General features: G+C 37.9%; 1 protein-coding gene across 11 annotated transcripts in view; it reads left to right on the top strand.

The window, feature by feature from the left end:
• Positions 1–21,831, top strand: part of DOPEY1 (dopey family member 1) — a 107,625-nt gene that overhangs the window by 6,701 nt on the left and 79,093 nt on the right. For 10 of the 11 annotated variants that reach the window (XR_002343988.1, XR_002343986.1, XM_021091824.1 and 7 more), the window contains exon 2: positions 17,947–18,137. Coding sequence is in view for 9 of the 11 variants with exons in the window: in XM_021091824.1 (XP_020947483.1) it covers positions 18,000–18,137 (138 nt within the window). In the remaining 2 variants the exon portion in view is untranslated. Of the gene's footprint in view, positions 1–13,821; positions 14,553–17,946; positions 18,138–21,831 lie in introns of those variants that run through there. The other variant, XM_021091831.1, reaches the window with a different exon arrangement.

Genomic DNA, 21,831 nt, shown 5'->3' with positions numbered 1-21,831 from the left:
TTGGAACAAAAAGAAATATTTAAATGATTTTCCATATTTTTGCCACAAGGTTCCGTAAGTGTTACAACCAGTCAGGAGTTTACCCTTGACCCTAAAGGAGGGGTTACAATGGCTTTTTTTTTTTTTTTTAAATGGCAACTGTCATATTATTGGAAAAATGTCTTCAAAGGAGAAGTTGCCTGGTGCCTCATCAGGTTAAGGATCCTTGTGGTCATTGCCAAGGCTCTCATTACTGCTGGGGCATGGATTCGATTCCTGGACCAGGAACTTCCACGTGCTGTGGTCATGGCCTAAAAAATAAATTGTTCTCTAAGCCCACCTGATTCTATCACTTGAGTCTGCTTTTAGTTCTATGTGGTCTTGAAACCATATACCTCAGATTGAGACTTGGACCCATGTGCTGAGCCTCTAACCCAGTCCAGACTTGGATTAGGGCTCGAACCCACTTTTTTTTTTTTTTTTTAATTAAAATCACACTCCTGGTTCCAGGACTTACTGAAGTTCATGTTCTTTATGTCTCAGCTCAGAAGGAATTCAATTAGAGACAAAGTGATAGTAGTAGAGTTATTGAGAGAGAGAGAGACAAAATGTGGACCATCTCACAAGGCAAGAGCAAGAAGCCCTGAAATATGGAGTGGTGAGTTTTTATAGGTTGGACAATTCCATGAGCTAATGAGTGGGAGGAGTATTCCGGTGATTTCTGGGAAGGGGTGAAGGTTTCCAGGAATTGGGTCACTGCCCATTTTTTGGCCCTTTATGGTCAGACTCGGAACTGTCATGGAACCTGTGGGTGTGTATTCAGCATGCTAATGTGTTACAGTGAGCATATAATGAAGCTGGAAGTCAAATCATCCCCCATCTTGGACCTAGTTGGTTCTAACCAGTTTTTGTCATATCCTCAAGGACTATGTCATTCTTTTAAGGGTTCTGCCCTGCCCCTTTCCCTTCTGTTTCAATCTGATAACTATTTTTTCTGTTTATGTCTTTTAAGTTAATAGAGGTTGTGGTTTGAAAAAGAAATATTATTTGAGAAGAAACTTGTTTTCTGTCGTTGCATAACATTATCTCAAAACTTAGGGACTTAAAACAGTACATGCCTCTCACAGTTTCTGTCAGAGGGGAATGGGGAGCAATTTGTCTCAGGTTCTGGCTCAAGATTTTTGTGAGGCTGCATTCATCTAAATGTTTAGTCCGGGTTGGATAAGCCCTTTCCAAAGTGGCTCAGTCACATACTGGGAAGTTCTTTCTGCTTGTTGAAGGGAGGGGTCAGTGCCTCCCCATGGGGCTGCTTGAGCTTCCTTCTAGTATAAAGGCTAGCTTGCCCCAGAATAAGTTATCTGAGAGACATCAAGGTGGAAGTTGCAATGTCTTTTATGGCCTAGTTTTCACTTTTGCGGTATTCTATTTATTGTTCACATAGCCCAGCAGTAATTTCAGCAGCAGCAGCAGTAGAAGACTACATAAGAGCTTGTAGACCAGGAGTTGAGGATCACTGGAGGCTATCTTGGAAGCTAGCTCCCACATCTTATAAAGCTAGTATGTGAACAGCTCACAGAGTAATATAGCTACTCAGACTGCAGTTTATAAACAGCTCATGCTTTTATATTTTTTAAACTAGTTTATTTAATTGATGTATAGTTGATTTACTAATGTTGTGTTAGTTTCTGGTATACAGCAGCATGATTCATACATATATTCTTATATATATATATTCAATTTTTTTTTCTTTTTATGACCGCACCTGCAGCATATGGAAGTTCCCACACTAAGGGTTGAATTGATGCTGCAGCTGAGACTTATTCCACAGCAGCAACAGATCCAAGCTGCATCTGAGAACTCCACCCCAGCTTGTGGCAAAGCCAGATCCTTAACCCATTGAGTGAGGCCAGGGATAGAACCCACATTCTCACAAACACTATGTTGGGTTCTTAACCCTCTGAGCCACAACTGGAACTCTCTATATTCAATTATATATTCTTTTTCCAGTGGTTATTACAAGATATTGACTACAGTTTTCCTGTGCTATAACAGTAGGTCCTGTTGATTATCTATTTTATATATAGTAGTATGGAAATGTTAATCCCAAATTCCTAATTTATCCATACGCCCTTTCCTTTTTGGTAACCATAATTTTGTCTTTTATGTCTGTGAGTCCACGATTCCACATATAAGCAATATCATATGATACTTGTCTTTGTCGGATTTATATCACTTAGTGTGATAATCTCTAGGTCTGTCCATGTTGCTGCAAATGGCATTATTGCATTCTTTTTATAGCTGAGTAATAGTCCATTGCATATATATACCATATCTTCTTTATTCATCTTTTGATGGTTATTTAGGTTTTTTGCATGTCTTGGTTGTTGTAAATAGTGCTGAAATGAATATTGAGGTGCATATATCTTTGTGAATTAGAATTTTCTCCAGACATATGCCCAGAAGTGGGATTGTAGGATCATATGGTAACTTTTTTTGGGGGGGGCACACCCATAGCTATGGAGGTTCCCAGGCCAGGGGTCAAATCAGAGCTACAGCCCATAGCCACAGCAACAAGGGATCTGAGCTGCATCTGCGACTTATGCTGCAGCTTGCAGTAAGACTGGATCTTCAACCCATTGAGCAAAGCCAGGGATCGAACCTGAATCCTCATGGATGCTCACTGGGTTCTTAACCCACTGAGCCACAGCAGGAACTCTGACTTCATGCTTTTTGCCTGAGTATATTCTATTGTCATTTAATTTTTATAAATTTAGTGGTTATTTACTGTAGGAGGAGCACCAGTAGGAGCTGGGGATGGAAAACTTAAAATAGTAGACAAAGACTGTATCACAGGATTAAAACTCCTGAGAGTCTCAGTTCAATTACAGTAAAACAAAGTTCTATAATAGAGAAAATACAGCATGTAGTCACAGTTCATAGGAGGAGGGTGTGTAGGTGAATGATGGGGAGATATAACGGTCAGGGAAGAGCTCCCAAAGGGAATTAAAGCTGAGGCCTGAGGGTGAGTAGGTACTAGCCAGGTTAAGTTGGGATTCAGTGTTTCAGGCAGAAGGAGTTTTTTAAAAAAGAAGGAGGTTTTTTTTTTTTTTTTTTTTTAAAGCATATTACAAAGCTAGAGTAATCAAAACAGTGTGATACTACTGATATAAAGACAGACCAATTGAATAGCATAGAAAGCCATGAAATAAACCCTAGTGTATATATGGTCAAATGGTCTTTGACAGGTGGTGCTGAGACAATCAGGTAAAGACAAATTCTTCCACAAATTATATTGGGGAAACTGAATATCCATATGCAGAAGAATGAAGTTGGAACCTTACTTTACATCATATGCAAAAGTAAACTCAAAATAGAGTAAAGTCCTAAACATAATACCTGAAACTATAAAACTCCTAAAGGAAGACATAGTGGGAAAGTTTCATGTCACTGGGTTTGGCAGTGATTTCTTGGCAAAAAACTTCTGTCCATCAAAGGATACAATCAAAAGAGTGAAAAGGCAGTCTGTAGAATGGAAGAAAATATTCATACATCATGTATCTAAGGGGCTGGTATCCTGAATATATAAAGGGCCCCTACAAGTCAGCAGCAAAAAAGACAACCCAATTTGAAATTGGGCAAAGGACTTGAATGGACATTTCTCTAAAGATAACATGTAAATGATCAAGAAGCATGAAAAGATACTGGACACTAATTATTAGAGAAATGCAAATCAAAACTAAAATGAGATACTACCTCATACCCATTTGGGTACTATCCAAAAAAAAAAAAAAAAAAAACCACCAAAAAAAAAAACCCAGAAAATAACAAGTGTTGACAAGGATTTGGAGAGATTAGAACCCATGTGCATTGTTAATGGGAATGTAAAACGGGCAGCTGCTATGCAAAATAGTATAATACTTCCTCAAAAAGTAAAAACAGAACAGCCGTGTGACCCAGCAACTCCACTTCTTGTTACACAGTTGACCCTGAACAGCAATATGTGGGGTTGGACTCTGCAGGTCCATTTATATGCTTTTTATTTTTCCAATAAATACATCATCCATGGTTGGGTGAATCCAAGGATGCAGAGCCACAGATGTGGAGGGCTGACAATAAAGTTACCCGCAGATTTTTGTGTAATTGTCTGTATTAAGGGATTGGCACCCATAACCCTGCAGTGTTCCATGGTCAACTGCATATTGAGAAGAAATGAAAACAGGGTCATGAAGAGATACTTGCACACCCAAGTTCATAGCAGCACTCTCCACAACCAAGAGGTCGAAACAATCTAAATGTATATGAACAGATGAGTGGATGAAGTCAATTTGTTATATCCATACAATAGAATATAATTTAGCATTGTAAAGGAAGGAAATTTTGTCACATGCTACAACACAGACATTATGCTAAGTGAAATAGTCACAAAAAAACAAAAGGGTGATTCCACTTACACAAGGTATCTAAAGTAGTCATATGCATTAGAAACAGAGTAAAATGGTAGTTGCCAGGAGCTTGGAGGAAAGGGAGAAAGCACGCGTTTAACTGGTATAGAGTTTCGGTTTTTCAAGATTTTAAAGTTCTAGAGATTGGAGTTCCCATGGCGGCTTAGTGGAAACAAATCTCACCAGCATCCATGAGGATGCAGGTTCGATCCCTGGCCTCGCTCAGTGGGTTAAGGATCTGGCGTTGCCGTGAGCTGTGGTGTAGGTCGCAGATATGGCTCAGATTCCGAGTTGCTATGGCTGTGGTGTAGGCCAGCAGCTGTAGCTCCAATTCAACTTCTAGCCTGGCAACTTGCATATGCCTTGGGTGCAGCCTCCTCCCTGCCCCCCAAAAGTTCTAGAGATGAATTGCACAATTCACATTTACTTAACAATACTGAACAGTATACTTAAAACTTGTTAAAGTGATATATTTTGTTTTGCATTTTTACCACAATTGAAAAAATGACATTAAATTTTTAGAAATGGAGCATATATGCATTTATAAATTCTATCCTGTCATATAAGCCATGTTTCCAAATATTGACAAACGGTGCTGATTAAGGGATGAGCCAAGTCAGATGGGGTTGAATCAGAAGGTATTGTTCGGAGTCATAGCATTTTGAATACAGTTTGATAGAAAGATTTAGGGGGTGAAATGGAGCCTGGAGCCTATCCAGAGCAGAAGCAGCATACGTAAAAGCACTGAGGTGGAAGGGAGCAAGTCTTGGAACAGTTGAGTCATGTTAAAGAAAAAAACACTCAGTGGCATTTATTAAGATGGTAAAGCTAGTACTCAGGGTTTTCCTCATGGGTATAGGGACCATTGCAGTGGGGTTTTACAGTGGAAGAGAAAAAATACAGCACGGGCTATAGGAATTTATAGCCAAGGAGTTGTTGGGCGTCAGTGGATGGAAAACAACTCTTCAGAGGAAACATCAGAGGTAAGAGGGGATTCTGGCTAAACCAGCCTAACAGAATTTTCACTGAAGACAAACTGGGGTGGTAAGTATTTGAAGGTTGAGGAACCTCCTGAGATACTGAGGGTGGAAGGTTCTGGTTAAAATGACATGGGGTTCTTGCTCCAGCTGCATTTTACGAGCAGGTTCACAGATGGGACTAGGAGAAGGTTCAGAAGCCTGACCAAAAGTATTGGTCCAGTAAAGAATCTTTGTCACTAGGTTTTGCTTAGCTAGGACAGCAGTGTGAATTATAAGACTGAAAAAATGGCTGTAATTTATGAAAAAACTTTAATCATGATTAGGTGCTTGCATTTACTTTCTGATTGAATGTCACAGTTGTAGCAATGGTTCTTTTATGCTCAGTAAGCACTAGGCTTAAGTGGTTTTTATGGATTATAAACTTACTTTTCTGAGTTTCCAGTAGGGAGTAATATGCTCAGACTATTTTTTTTTTTTTCTGTGTAAAATTAATTGGCTCTTAGAAAGTCGAAGGTAGTGAAAATAGGAAGCTATTGTAATAGTCCGGGTGGAAACTGGAGGCAGGGTTAAAAGGCCTTTCTGAATGCTTTCTACCACAGTCAACTTCTGCTGGAATGGAAAAAAACAAACTGAATTTGTTGATAGATTCGAATATGAGAATAGAGAATTAAGCCAAAACTCAAGTTTGTGTGATTGGGACAATGATGGAGCTTCCCAGCTAGCTAGTGAAGTTTTAAAAAAGTTAAGAGAATGATAATATTACTGCTTGACAGGTTTCTGACATTGGAGTGATATCCTTAAAAAATTTAATGGAGCAGAATGACTATAAAACAGAAAGTCAGGAGAATCTAATAATAACGATAACAGCTCATGGTTTGTCAGTGTTTTGATGGGTACTTAATTTTTGTAAAAGGACTGTGAATAAAGACCAAGCAGTACCTTATTTTGGTTCTGCTTCTCAGTGCTTCAGAATCTACCAAAATATCTAGAGTTAATTCTCCCTCTACCAAAATATTTAGAGTAATAATACATTGGCAAGGTCCTTTTGTTCTTTCATATGTATGTTATTAACGCTGTTATTTTCTTTTCACCTTTATGAGAGGAGATGAATATTGGAAGAGAAGGAGAAGCAAGGCAGGTTTGCTATAGGTAGTACCTCGTTTGTCTCTGTGAAGTATCCTGACATCCTTCAAATTAGTTCTAGTCTTTCTACCCATCAAGGGATTTAACACTTGCAGAGCTCCATACTGTCTACCACTGTTCTTTCATAGCTTTGAGCAAACCACTGTGCACGCACACACACATGTGGTTTGTGTACAGTATGAATCTTTTTTTTTGTAAATCTCCGTATGTAAAATTACTCAGCTAAAATGGTGGTGCCTCCTTACCTGTGTAATATTTTGATCCTTTCCTTTATATGCATAGGCATTGATTGAATTTGCATCTTAATGAGTGTGTGTATGTGTTTTACTCATGATTTTATTTTTGGAATGGTTTTAATAAATTTGCAAAAGGAAATAAACCTTACTGTGTGGGATTTTTTTTTTTCAATTGAGAAACAATTTTTTCATAGGCCATAAAATTAGTATACAGCTATTCAGTTGTATATAAATTACTGAGAAGTATAGAAAAATATGTATTGTTTATGATATATAGCATAGAGTTTTTTAATGTTAATTTGTAGCAACCAGTCTGTTTTATATTAAAAAAGGAATAGTAAATTTTTGTTTGTTTGTTAGGGCTACACCTGTGGCATATGGAAGTTCCCAGGCTAGGGGTTGAGTAGGAGCTGCAGCTGTCAGCTTACACCACAGGCACAGCAACTCAGGATCTGAGCCATGTCGGTTATCTACACCTCAGCTCACATCAATGCTGGATCCTTAACCCCCTGAACGAGGCCAGGGATCAACCCGCATCCTCATGGATACTAGTCAGGTTAATTATTGCTGAGCCACAATGGGAACTCCCCCCAAAAAATGAGTAGTAAATTAATTGTTAGTGTATATTCATTAATTTTTTAAGTACTGAGAACATTGTTAAATTACTAATTTTAAAAAATATTAGGGAGTGCCTGTTGTGGCTCAGTGAAAAATAAACCTGACTAATATGCATGAAGACTCGAGTTTGATCCCTGCCCTTGCTCACTGGGATAAGGATCTGGCATAACTGAGCTGTGGTGTAGGTCACATACACAGCTTGGATCCCAAGTTGCTAAAGCAGTGGTGTAGGCCTGCAGCTGCAGCTCCAATTCAACCCCTAGTCTGGGAACTTCCACATACTGCAAGTGCGGCCCTAAAAAGACAAAAAAATGCATATATGAAATTTTATTTTATTGGAAATAATTGATTAGCTTAATATGGTGGATTTGATTATACTGTTAAAAATTATTTTGCTTTTACTTATTTCTAGTAGTTTAATTATGAAAATGTCTTTCACAGTTTAAGCAAAATTATTGTCATTCAGTGTTACATGAAGAAAATAGTTCAAAATGAGCATATTTACTTTGAGATACTTTCTGAAAACTGATCTTTTAAATAAACTTAAAAAAGTACTTAGTAGGATAGCTAGAGTTGTCCTTTATCTTGTTCTACATCTTTTGTTTTAATCACTGAATAGCCACTCATTTTTTTAAATCATGTCAAACTTTATTTTTTATAAGGATCATAACAATCTGATTTCAGAGGATTTCCACCAACAGCCCAAGCACATCCCCCCACCCCCAAACTCTCTCCTCCAGAGACCATAAGTTTTTCAGTGTCTGTGAGTCAGCATCTGTTCTGCAAAGAAGTTCCATCTGTCCTTTTTTCAGATTCCACATGTCAGTGAAAGCATTTGATGTTGGTGTCTCATTGTATGGCTGACTTCACTTAGCATGATAGTTTCTAGGTCCATCCATGTTGCTAAGAATGCTGGTATTTCGTTCATTTTAATGGCTGAGTAATATTCCATTGTGTATATGTATCACATCTTCTTGATCCACTCCTCTGTTGATGCACATTTAGGTTGTTTCCATGTTTTGGCTATTGTATATAGTGCTGCAGTGAACATTGGAGTACATGTGTCTTTGCGAGTCGTCGTTTCCTCTGGATAGATGCCCAAGAGTGTGATTGCTGGATCAAATGATAGTTCTATGTTTAGTTTTCTGAGGCATCTCCATACTGTTTTCCACAGTGGTTGCACCAATTTACAGTCCCACCAACAGTGTACTAGGGTTCCTTTTTCTCCACACCCTCTCCAGCACTTATTGTTTGTATACTTTTGGATGATGGCCGTTCTGGCTGGTGTAAGGTGGTACCTCATTGTGCATTTCTCTAATGAGGAGTGATGTTGAACATCCTTTCATGTGTTTTTTGGCCATGTGTATGTCTTCTTTGGAGAACTGTCTGTTTAGATCTTCTGCCCATTCATTTTTTGATGGGATTGTTTGTTTTTTTGGTATGGAGCTGCAGAAGGTGTTTATAAATTTTGGAGATGAATCCCTTGTCCGTCGATTCACTTGCAAAGATTTTGTCCCATTCTGTGGGTTGTCTTTTCGTGTTGTTTAGGGTTTCCTTTGCTGTGTAGAAACTTTTCAATTTGATTAGGTCCCATTTGTTTATTTTTGTTTTTCTTGTCAATACTCTAAGAGGTGGATCTGAGAAGATGTTGCTGTCATTTATGTCAGAGAGTGTTTGGCCTTTGTTTTCCTCTAAGAGTTTTATAGTGTTTGGTCTTATATCTAGGTCTTCAATCCATTTGGAATTTATTTTTGTGTATGGTGTTAGGGAGTGTTCTAATTTCATTCTTTTCCATGTGGCTGTCCAGTTTTCCCAGCATCACTTATTGAACAGGCTGTCTTTTCTCCATTGTATATCCTTGCATCCGCTGTCAGATGAGTTGGCTGTAGGTGCGTGAGTTTAATTCTGGGCTTTCTATTCTGTTCCACTGATCTATATTTCATCTTTGTGCCAGTACTATGCGGTTTTGATGATTGTTGCTTTGTAGTATAGTCTGAAGTCGGGAAGCCTGATGCCTCCAGCTGCATTTTTCTTTTTCAGGACGTCTTTGGCTATACTGGGTGTGTTGTGCTTCCAAACAAACTTTAAAATATTTTGTTCGAGGTCTGTGAAAAATGTCCTTGGTAATTTGATAGGGATTGCATTGAATTTGATAGAAATTGCCTTAGTTAGTATAGTCATTTTGATAATATTAACTCTTCCAATCCACGAGTATGGTATATCTTTCCATCTATTTGTGTCATTTTTGATTTCTTTCATCATTGTCTTATAGTTTTCAGAATACAGGTCTTTTGTCTCTTTAGGTAGGTTTATTTCTAGGTATTTTATTCTTTTGGATGCGATGGTAAACGGGATTGCTTCCCTAATTTCTTTTTCTGCTCTTTCATTGTTAGTGTATAGAAATGCCATTGATTTCTATGTATTAATTTTGTATCCTGTGACTTTGCCAAATTTGTGGATGAGCTCTAACAATTTTCTGGTAGAGTCTTTAGGATTCTCTAGGTATAGTATCATGCCATCTGCAAATAGTGATAGTTTTACTTCTTCCTTTCCAATTTGGATTCCTTTTATTTCTTTTACTTGTCTGGCTGCCGTGGCTAGGACTTCCAGAACTATGTTGAAGAGTAGTGGTGAGAGTGGACATCCTTGTCTTGTTCCTGATCTCAGTGGGAATTCTTTCAGCTTTTCACCCTTGAGAATGATGTTTGCTGTGGGTTCATCGTAAATGGCCTTTATCATGTTGAGGTAGGTTCCCGTTATGCCCACTTTCTAAAGGGTTTTTATCAGAAATGGGTGTTGGATTTTGTCAAAGGCTTTTTCTGCGTCTATTGAGAGGGTCATATGGTTTTTCTTCTTCAGTTTGTTAATGTGGTGTATCACACTGATGGATTTGCGGATATTGAAGAATCCTTGCAACCCTGGGATAAATCCCACTTGACTATGATGTAAAATCCTTTTAATGTACTGTTGGATGCGGTTTGCTAGTATTTTGTTGAGAATTTTTGCATCGATGTTCATCAGTGAAATTGGCCTGTAGTTTCCTTTTTTTGTGCTGTCTTTGTCTGGTTTTGGTATCAGGGTGATGGTGGCCTCATAGGATGAGTTTGGGAGTATCCCTTCCTCTGCAGTTTTTTGAAATAGTTTCAGAAGGAGAGGTGTTAGCTCTTCTCTAAATGTTTGATAGAATTCGCCTGTGAAGCCATCTGGTCCTGGACTTTTGTTTGTTGGAAGTTTTTTAATCACGGTTTCAATTTCAGTTCTTGTGATTGATCCATTCATCTTTTCTATTTCATCTTGGTTTAGTCTTGGAAGATTGTACTTTTCTAAGAATTTGTCCATTTCTTCTAGGTTTTCTGTTTTATTGGCGTATAGTTGCATATAGTAGTCTCTTATGATCCTTTGTATTTCTGTGATGTCCGTTGTTACTTCTTTTTCATTTCTAATGTTATTGATTTGAGACCTCTCTCTTTTTTTCTTGATCAGTCTGGATAGGGGTTTATCAATTTTGTTGATCTTTTCAAAGAGCCAGCTTTTCATTTCATTGATCTTTTCTGTGGTTTTCTTTGTTTCTATTTCATTGATTTCTGCTCTGATCTTTATGATTTCTTTCCTTCTACTAACTTTAGGTCTTGTCTGTTCTCTCTCGAGCTGCTTTAGATGTAAAGTTAGCTTGTTTATTTGAACTTTTTCTTGTTTCCTGAGGCGGGCTTGTATTGCTATAAACTTTCCTCTTAGAATGGCTTTTGCTGCATTCCACAGGTTTTGGAGTGTCATATCTTCGTTGTCATTTGCTGCTAGGTATTTTTTAATTTCCTCTTTGATTGCTTCGGTGATCCATTGGTTGTTTAGTAGCATGTTGTTGAGTCTCCACGTTTTTGTGTTTTTTTGCAGTTTTTTTCTTGTTGATTTCTAGTTATATAGCGTTGTGGTCGGAAAAGATGCTTGGTATGATTTCAATTTTCTTAAAGTTACCGAGGATGGATTTGTAGCCCAGCATGGGATCAATCTTAGAGAATGTTCCATGTGCACTTGAGAAGGATGTGTATTCTGTTGCTTTTGGATGAAGTGTCCTGTAAATATCAATTAAGTCCATCTGGTTTAATGCATCATTCAGGGCCTGTGTTTCCTTATTGATTTTCTGTCTGGTTGATGTGTCCATTGCTGTAAGTGGGGTGTTAAAGTCCCCCACTATGATTGTGTTACTGTCAGTTTCTCCTTTTAAGGTTGTTAGCAGTTGCCTTATATATTGTGGTGAACCTGTGTTGGGTGTGTAGATATTTAAAATTGTTATATCATCTTCTTGGATTGATCCTTTGATCATTATGTAATGACCTTCTTTGTCCCTTAAAATATTCTCCATTTTAAAGTCTATTTTGTCTGATATGAGTACTGCTCCTCCAGCTTTCTTTTGATCCCCATTTGCATGAAATGTTTTCTTCCATCCTCTCCCTTTGAATTTGTATGTATCCCTAGAAGTGAAGTGGGTCTCTTGAAGACAGCATATGTATGGGTCTTGTTTTTGTATCCATTCAGCCAGTCTATGTCTTTTGGTTGGGGTGTATAGTCATTAACATTTAAGGTAATTATCGACATGTATGTTCTTACTGCCATTTCGTTAATTGCTTTGGATTTGCTTTTGCTGCTCTTTTTCCTTTCCTTCTTCTCTTGTTCTTTTCTGCCTAGAGAAGTTCCTTTAGTATTTGTTGTGAGGCTGGTTTAGTGTTGCTGAATTCTCTCAGCTTTTGCTTATTTGTGAAGGTTTTGATTTCTCCTTCAAATCTGAATAAGAGCCTTGCTGGGTAAAGTAATCTTGATTGGGGGCTTTTTCCTTTCATCCCATTAAGTATATCATGCCACTCCCTTCTGGCCTGCAGAGTTTTTGTTGAAAAATCTGCCAATAACCTTATTGGGGTTCCCTTGTATGTTATTTGTTTCTTTTCCCTAGCTGCTTTCAAGATTTTCTCTTTGTCTTTAATTTTGGTCAGTTTGATTAATATGTGTCTCGGGGTGTTCCTCCTTGGGTTTATTTTCTGTGGTACTCGTTGTGCTTCCTGGATTTGAGTGAATGATTCCTTCTCTATGTTAGGGAACTTTTCGGCTATTAACATCTGTATTATAGAAGTGCCAGGAGAAGAAGAGAGAAGGAGACAATAAAAATATTCTGTCTCCTCTCTCTCTCCTTCTTTTGGAACCCTGTAATATGGATGTTGGTGTGTTTAATGTTGTCCCAGAGTTCTCTGAGACTCTCTTTTGTTTTCAGTCTTTTCTTCTATTTTCTGTTCCACATCCGTAATTTCCACTAATCTGTCCTCCATCTCGCTTATTCATTCTTCTGCCTCCCGTATTCTGCTGTTAGCTGCTTCTATCGAATTTTTTATTTCAGTTATTGTATTTTGCATCTCTTCTTATTTAAGTTTTATAGCTTGTATCTCTTTGCTCAGTGTTTCCTGTAAATTATCCATCTTTGCCTCCAGTTTATTTCCAATGTCTTGCATCATCTTCATCATCAACAGTCTAAAGTCTTTTTCCTGGAGGCTAAGAATCTCCTCCTCGCTTAGATGTTTTTCTGGGGTTTTTCCTTTCTCCCTCATCTGAGTTATAGTTCTCTGTCTTTTCATTTTCATAGGTTTTGGGTGTGGTGACCTTTGTACAGATAATAGAGTTGTAGCCTCTCTTACTTCTGATGTCTGCCCCCCTGTGGCTGAAGTTGGTAATGGGGGCTTGCTGTAGGCTTCCTGATGGGAGGGGTTGATGCCTGCCCCCTGGTAGGAGGAGCTGATTCTAATCCCTCTGGTGATTGGGGCTTAGTCTCTGGATGGGATTAGAGGCAGCTGTGTGCCTTTTTACTGAGGGGCAGGGCTGTGATTCCACCTGGGTTGTTGTTTGCCCTGGGACATCTCAGCAGCTGACTGAAGGGTGGGGCCAGATTTTCCCAAAATGGCCACCTCCAGAGAAAGGCATGGCTGCTGAATATTCCCTAGAGCTTTGCTTTCAATGTCCTTCCTCACAACAAGCCACGTTCACCCCAGTTTTCCCAGGATGTCCTCCAAGAACTGCAGTCAGGTTTGACCCAGATTCTTATGGAAACTTTGCTTTGCCCTGGGACCCAGTGCACGTGAAAGTCTGTGTGTGCCTTTTAAGAATGGGGTCTCCGTTTCCTCCAGACCCGTGGAGCTCCTGTGCAAAAGCCCCACTGGCCTTCAATGCCAGATGCTCCGGGGCTCTTTCTCCCAGTGCCAGATACCCACACTCTCACTCCTGTAGGTGAGTTTCTGTGAACCAGTTAGTTTCCAGTCTGTGGGCTTCCCACCCAGGAAGTATGGGGTTGTTTATATCGTGAAATCACCCCTCCTGCCTCTTGATGTGTCCTCCTCTTTTTCTTCTGGAGTAGGCTATCTTTTTTAAGGTTTCCAGTCCATTTGGGTGAAGAGTGCTCAGTCTTTAGTTGTGAATTTTATTGTTTTTAGGAGAGAAGTTGAGCTCTAGTCCTTCTATTCTGCCATTTTAGTCAGTCATTTTTATCATTACTGTTCTCATGTATAAAAAAGCAATCAGGGAGTTCCTGCTGTAGCACAGTGGTTTGTTGCTGGGAAGATGCAGATTTGATCCCTGGCCCAGCTCAGTGGATTAAAGGATTCAGCCTCTGTGGCTCAGATTCAATCCCTGGCCTGGGAACTTCTGTATGCCCTGATCCAGCAGGATCCATCAGCCCTGGACATCCTTAATTTAGGGACAGCCACAGCTGTAATGCTTTTGGACACACAACACATCCTGTAGCACCTCTAGGATATAATCCCACTTGAGAACATTGTTTTACTTTTTAAAATTCTCAGGGGAGTGTATTGTCTTCTTATACATATAATTCTGCTTCTACTGTGGTCATTTATTGAATTAAAATTACTATCTTATAGGTAACAACCAAGACAAAAGAAAACCCTTTTATGTCAGAATTTATAGTCTTTTAACCTTAGACTTTTTTTTTTTTTTGGTTGCACCTGATACATAATGGAAGTTCCCAGGCCAGAGATCAAACCTGATCTGAAGCTGTGGCAACACTGGATCCTTTTGAAACCACGCACCAGGCCACAGATCCAACCCTCATCTCTGCAACAACCAAAAGTGCTGCAATGGGATTCTTAACCTGCTTCACAATAGTGAGAACTCCTTAAAAACTATTTTTGAAAATATTATAAAAATAGACTATCTCCCCAATGAAATGTAATGTGCAAATTTTGCATGTAATTTGAGGTAATTCACAAACCCCTGAAGCCCATTTTTTAATATATACATATATCTATATATGTTTGTGTCTTACATATATATGCTTATAGCTGTATATCTTTATCAAGATGTAATTCACATACCATACAATTCACCTATTTAAAGTGTATTATTCAGTGGTTTTCAGTACATTCACAGAGTTGTATAACCATCCTTACAATCAATTTTAGTGTTTTTGTCATACCAAAAAGAAACCCTATTCTCCTTAGGAGTTACCCTCTGTTTCGCCTCAATTCTTCATTCTCCTTGCCACCCTAACTGAAGCTAATGTATTGTCTACCTCTAAAGACTTGTCTATTCTGGGCCTTTTGTAGTAAATGGAATCATAAAATACGTGGTCTTTTGAGAATAGTTTCTTTTACCTAGAGTAATATTTTCAAGTTTCATTCATGCTATATAGTATGTAACAGTACCTCATTCCTTTTTATGGTTGAATAATACTCCATTGTCTTTATATTTGTCCACGCATCAGTTAATGTCCATTTAAGTTATTTCCTCTTCTTGGCTATTATGAATAATACTTCTTTGAACATTCATGTACAGTTTTTTGTGTGGACATGTTTTCATTTCTTTTGGGTTATATACCATACCAAGGAGTGAAATTTCTAGGCCCAGAGTTCCATTGTGATGCAGCAGAAATGAATCTGGCTAGTGTCCATTATGATGTGGATTCAATCCCTGGCCTCACTTAGTTGGTTATGGATCTGGTGTTGCCATATGCTGTGGTGTAAGTCACAGATGTGTCTTTGCTGTGGCTGTGGTGTAGGCTGGTAGCTGTAGTTCCCAATTCATCCCCTAGCCTGGGAACTTCCATATTCCATAGGTGGGGCCCTAAAAAGCAAAAAAAGAAAAGAAATTGCTGGGCTGTATAATTCTGTGTTTTACTTTTGAGAACCTCCAGACTGTTTCCCAAGGCAGCTGCACCAATTTCCATTCCCACCAGCAGTGTACAGGGTTTGTTTCTGCATATCTTTGCCAATACCTATTATTGTCATTTTTATTATAGCCATCCTAGTGTGTGTGAAGTATATTATTGTGGTTCTGATTTGCATTTCCCTAATGATAAATGATACTGAATATTATGAACATGTACTTATTGACCATTTGTGGGGAAACGTCTTTTCAAATGATTTGACCATTTTTTAATTTTTTGTCCTTTTATTATCCACTTGTAAGAGTTCTTTGTATATCTAGTCCAGTTCCCTTATCAGAAATAGGAGAGACATATCTTCTTCCATTCTGTTGGTTGTCTTTTCACTTTATTGATAGTATCCTTTGAAGTAACAAAGGCTTTTAATTTTGATGAAGTTAAGATATCTTTTTTCCTTGTTGTTGTGTTACTTCTTTTAGTGTTCTTTCCGAAAAGTCCTAAGAAGACCTTAGGTCACAAGGATGTACTCCTGTATTTTCTTCCATGAGTTTTATAATTCTAGCTTGTTACATTTAGATCTAGGATTCATTTTGAGTTGATTTTTGTGTAGGTTTGAGGAAAGAGTCCACTTCATTCTTCATTCATACCACTCATACCAGTGGGTATCCAGTTACCTCCAAACCATGTATTGAAAAGACTGTTTTAACCCACATTTAATTGTATTGACAACTCTTAAGGCCCATTCTTAGACCCATCTGCAGATCCATGAACCCAGCTCTGGGGAAGGGTGCAAAAGTTAACAGATAGGAGGAGGAGCTCCCCTTGCGGCACAGTGGAAACAAACCCGACTAGTATCCATGAGGATGAGGGTTCAATCCCTGGTCTCACTTAGTGGGTCAAGGATCTGGCATTGCCATGAGCTGTGGCGTAGGTCACAGACATGGCTTGGATCCCACACTGCTGTGGCTGTGGTGTAGGATGGCAGCTGCAGGTCCAATTTAACCCCTAGCCTGGGAATCTCCATACGTCCTGGGGGCTGCCCTAGCCAATAAAAAAAAAAAAAAAAAAAAAAAAAAAAATACAGAGGATACTAAAAAAAGTGAAGGAGGTGAGATTGGTCTTAAGCTGGGCCACAATTAAATTCTTATTAGGACTCTATTAGTTATCTAATCTATTTCTATGTAACTAATTACTCCCAACTCAGTGATCTAAAAACAGAGTTAGCTGTGTAATTCTGGCTCAGGATCTCTCTTGCAATTAGTCATGATATCCGTTGGTACTGGAGTCAAATCAAGGCCTGGGGCTAAAGGATCTGCTTCATTCACATGGCTGTTGGCAGAAACCTCAGTTCCTTACAGGAACCTTTCCACAGGGATCCTTGAAGTGTCCTTGTGACACGGCTGCTGGCTTTCTCCAGATTTGGGGATCTAGGAGAGTAAAGAGGAAGCTTAAGTGCTTTTAAGACTAAGTCTTGACCATTACATATTTTCACTTCTGCCTTATTATTTTCATCAGAATTGAGTCCCAGAATCTAGCCCCTCGGCTAAGAACTTAGGCACTGCTTTTTAAAAGTAATACCAAAAACTTGTGGACATATTTTAAACTGTCACATAAACTTGTCAATTTTATGAAAAGTTTATTCTAAACAGCTAATGTCCTTTCATACTATATACCCATTTATTGCTTAATAAAATTAGGTGATCTCCAAGTCATTCATTTCTTTTTCTTGTCATTGTTGTTTTATGTCCTTAAAGTTTCTAATCTAAACAGTCTTGGTGTATTTTAGGATCAAAACAAAGTAGAGGACTATGTATATCAGAAACATTCTATCAACAAATAGGAAAGCAAAATAACATGATTTCTAAATTAAAGTAAATATGGGAATATTTCCTACTCTTTTATGAATCCCAGAGTTCTCACAGCTATTTTTCTAGTTCCCAGGAAAAAAACATAAGTAGTTAATCTTTTTTTTTTTTTTTTTTTTTTTTTTGGCTTTTTAGGGCCACACCCATGGCATATGAAAGTTCCCAGGCTGGGAGTCCAGCCAGAGGTGTAGCCGGCCACCTACACCACAGCCACAGCAACTCGGGATCAGAGCTGCGTCTGCCACCTACACTACAGTGCATGGCAACACTGGAATCTTAACTCGCTGAGCAAGGGGTGGGATCAAACCTGTGCCCTCCTCATGGATGCTAGTTGTGTTCATTAAGCACTGGGCCACGGCAGGATCTCCAAATCTTTGAAGCTGTCTTTGATTAGCACTTGTATGACCCTACATACAGCTGACTAGAGTTCTAACCACTTCTAACTCAAGAAACATTTTAAAGGTACGTGTTAACTCTGGACCCATTTTGATGCTCTTCTTTGTAACTTTCCTCCTGCAAACTTTCTTATAGGTAATGATTTTACATGACTTTGGAGTTGGTCTGTAGTGGGACGCTGAGGGAGGATGAACACAGAAGAGCTGGAGTTACTGAGTGACTCCAAATACAGAAACTACGTAGCTGCGGTTGACAAAGCACTCAAGAATTTTGAATACTCCAGTGAATGGGCAGATTTGATATCAGCACTTGGAAAACTTAATAAGGTATGTCTCTCTTATTCGTATAAAGAAGTAAAAAATCAGAAATCTGCATAGGTGTTCCCTGAATTTTTCTAAAGCTTGAAGTAAATAATTTCATTTTCTTTTTTTGGACATGCCTGTGACATGTAGAAATTCCTGGGCCAGATAGCAAACCCACACCACAGTAGGAGCCCAAGCGTAGGCAGTGACCATGCCAAATTCTTAACCCATTACACCATAGGAGAACTCCGAAGCAAAAAATTTAAAAACATAACTAAACCTCAGAATTACTTTTGATTCTGCTATTTTACTTAATGAGTTGTATGCCTTTTAAGTCAGGTTGTTTTTGTTTTTGTTTTTGTTTTTGAGGCTAAAACAAAAAAAATACTATAAACAAAAATATTGGTTTTTTATATTTTATAAATAAAATTTTTATATTTTATAAGCAAAAATACAGTGTAAAATTATATTTTTCAATATAGTTATAAACACAAGACCAGGAAGCAAATATGCTAACAATGAGGGCTAATAGGTTTCTGTAAATGAACATCAGATTTCGTTCTTGATTCTTGGCAGCAAAATGAAAAACCACATATGGAAAGCAGAAACTGCTGTGTCCTTTCCAAACGGCATATAGCATTAAGGAAACATTTTTATATCCAGGCAGTTCTTAGTTATGGTCAATAGTTTTTACAGAAGTGACAAATAGTTGCTTAGGCTTTAGAGCTTGACCTTGAATTATCTTTCTTGACATACCTGATTTTTATCCACTGTTATTATGGTGGCATCACTGATCTATTCATAGCTTTAAATTTTAACCTTTTTCTTTTAAACTTTTCTTCCTCCCTCCCTCCCTCCCTTCCTTCCTTCCTTCCTTCCTTCCTTCCTTCCTCCCTCCCCCCCACAACTGAGCCGGGCCAGGGATCCAACCCGAAACCTAACCCGAAACCTCGTAGTTCCTAGTCGGATTCCTTTCTGCTGTGCCATGATGGGACCTCCCTTTTCTTTTAAACTTAGATCACAGTTTTCTCACTTTACACCCATAGTTTTCATTTGATTTTTTGGGATTTGTTTTTAAAAGCTGTTATTGACCATGAATGCTTCTAAAAGTTAAGTGGACCAGGGGAGCAGATAAGAAAAGCAAGTTCGTCCAGTAAGTGTTTTAACATCAAAGAGCTTAACATACAATTGTTAGGAAATAAATTTTTCTTAAAATACATACCAAGGACACTAGTTTTCAGCGTCATACTTATCCTCATGTCCTAAAAACAGACACTTTCATTTTCAATGTGCCAGGGATTTATCTTAAAAATAAATGCAAACTTCTGTTTGACCTGTTAACTTCTAACATTTATCATTTGAGGTTTGATAAATTCTCACAATTTTTACAACATCCCCAAGAAATTGCATCCAAAAGTATGAGTTTGTTTAAAGGTTCTTTCTTGTTCTCAAAGTTCTCTTTCTAAACATGTAGTAGGAACTGTGTTTCAAAGCAATTCATTAACTTGTGGAAATTAATTTGCCTAATTAATTACATAGTTATTTTTAATAATTATTATTCGTAAAAAACAGATTTCACTGTATCCAGATGCCACAAAGTAGAATATGCAGGACATTGATAAAACTTAACCTAAAATCATGGTTGAAACAAGGCAAGGATTTTGTATATATGTGTGTATGTGTTTAAGATAGCCTAAATATGTTTTAGTATAAAATTGTACTATTTATTAGTATATTAAGTTTTCACTTTATCCATGTAAGTTTTCTAACTCCAATGCTTTTAGAAAATGGTGCTGTATTTTGCTTTTTAAAAAAATTTTCAGGGAGTTCCTGTTGTGATGCAGCAGAAATGAACCATACTAGTATCCATGAGGATGCAGGTTTGATCCCTGGCCTCGATCAGTAGGTTAAGGATCCTGCATTGCCCTGAGCTGTGGTGTAGGTCACAGATTTGGCTCGGATCCCCAGTTGCTATGGCTGTGGTGTAGGCCAGTAGCTTTAGCTCCGATTTGACCCCTAGCCTGGGAACTTCCGTATGCTGCATGTGTGGCTCTAAAAAGCAAAAAAAAAAAAAAAAAATCCCACTGTGGCTTGGCAGGCTAAGGACCTGACATTGTTTCTGTGAGGATGTGGGTTCAATCCCTGGCCTTGCTCAGTGGGTTAAGGATGTAGCATTGACGCAAGCCATGGCCTAGGTTGCAGATGTAGTTCATATCCGGTGTTGCTCTGGCTGTGGCGTAGGCCTCAGCTGTAGCTCCAGTTCAGCTCCTAGCCTGGGCACATCCATATGCCCCAGGTGCAGCCATAAAATGAAAAAAAAAAAAAAAAAAAGTTTTTTTGGTATTAGCAGAACTTTTAAAAAATTTTTTTTTAGTCAAAATATAGTTGATTTATAATGTGCCAATTTCTGTTGTACAGCAAAGTGACTCAAAATATATATACAAAAGAATATAATATACATTCTCCTTTCAGTATATGTTATTTTCCATCATGGTCTATCTCAGGAAATTGGATATAGTTCCCTTTGTAGAACTTCTTTATCACAGCATTTTGTGTTATCATTAAATTTCCTTCTATAGAGGTCCTCCTGGTAATAATTATACTTTTCTTTAAAATATATGTGAACATATGACTCTTTGCTCCTACATCTAAAATTCAAATTAATATTCTAGAAATGGAAGGCAGCTAGTTTCAAAAAATAAAATATTTTTGTAACTGAATTCTTATTGGTAGTATGCCTTTAATTTACTTTGCATTCATAGATCTAATTTTATTTACATTCATTGCATCCAATTTAAAACTGAATTGAAAGCTTTTAGTGGGAAAAAACATTGAAAATGATATCTAAGTGGACCTCAGTGCTTTTGCTTTTTTTATTAAATGGAAGATCTGGTGCTGTCTCTTATGTACTATCTTTGGCAGATTATTCACTTTATATATATTTAAGGTCAGTCTTTATTTTTTAAAATAAAAGATTTTTGTATTTTCATGTGAGCTTCAGTTCTAGTCTATTATAGTGTATTCATTCTGAGTATTCTTTTTGTAATAATTTGTTAGCACTTTTCCATAACAGTTGGAAGAACAACATTTATTAAGTCTTTTATTACTTAAATGATTAACTTCCTTTGGGTGTTTTGTGAGATAGAATCTTCTATAAATTCTATTTTGACCATTATTTCTGAAGAAATATTGTGGTTGAGTAAATGCAGCAACATGTATTTGGTCCAATTGGGAAATTAGTAAAAACAAATGGGCAATTATAATTTCATGTATATTCTTGTTAGCATTAGAATTACTTGCTCTAATGTAATAAATTACAGCAGTGGTTGTTCCCTCTTCCAACTATATATCTTTGTTGACATTCACTTTTCTTCATATATTTCAAATAATGTCTCAAAAATAGATGGAAGGCTCACTAACATTAAAGATTTACAGCAATCTAAGACAGTGCCTTCTGAACAAGTTTGTTTTGGAAAATATTGTTACTCTGTATGAAAATGTTATTTCTGTTAACATGTAATGAGTTTATTTATTTATTTATTTGCTTTTTAGGGCCACACCTGTGGCATGTGGAAGTTCCCAGGCTCGGTATCCAATCAGAGCTATAGCTGCAGGCCTACACCTCAGCCACAGCAACATGGGATCTGGGCCTCGTCTGTGACCTACATCACAGCTTACATCAGTGCCAGATCCTTAACCCACTGAGTGAGGCTGGGGA

Source organism: Sus scrofa, chromosome 1 (assembly GCF_000003025.6).
Source record: "Sus scrofa isolate TJ Tabasco breed Duroc chromosome 1, Sscrofa11.1, whole genome shotgun sequence".
Lineage (NCBI taxonomy): Eukaryota > Metazoa > Chordata > Mammalia > Artiodactyla > Suidae > Sus > Sus scrofa.
Note: the sequence above shows the minus strand (reverse complement) of the source record. Positions and strands in the feature narration are given on the sequence as shown.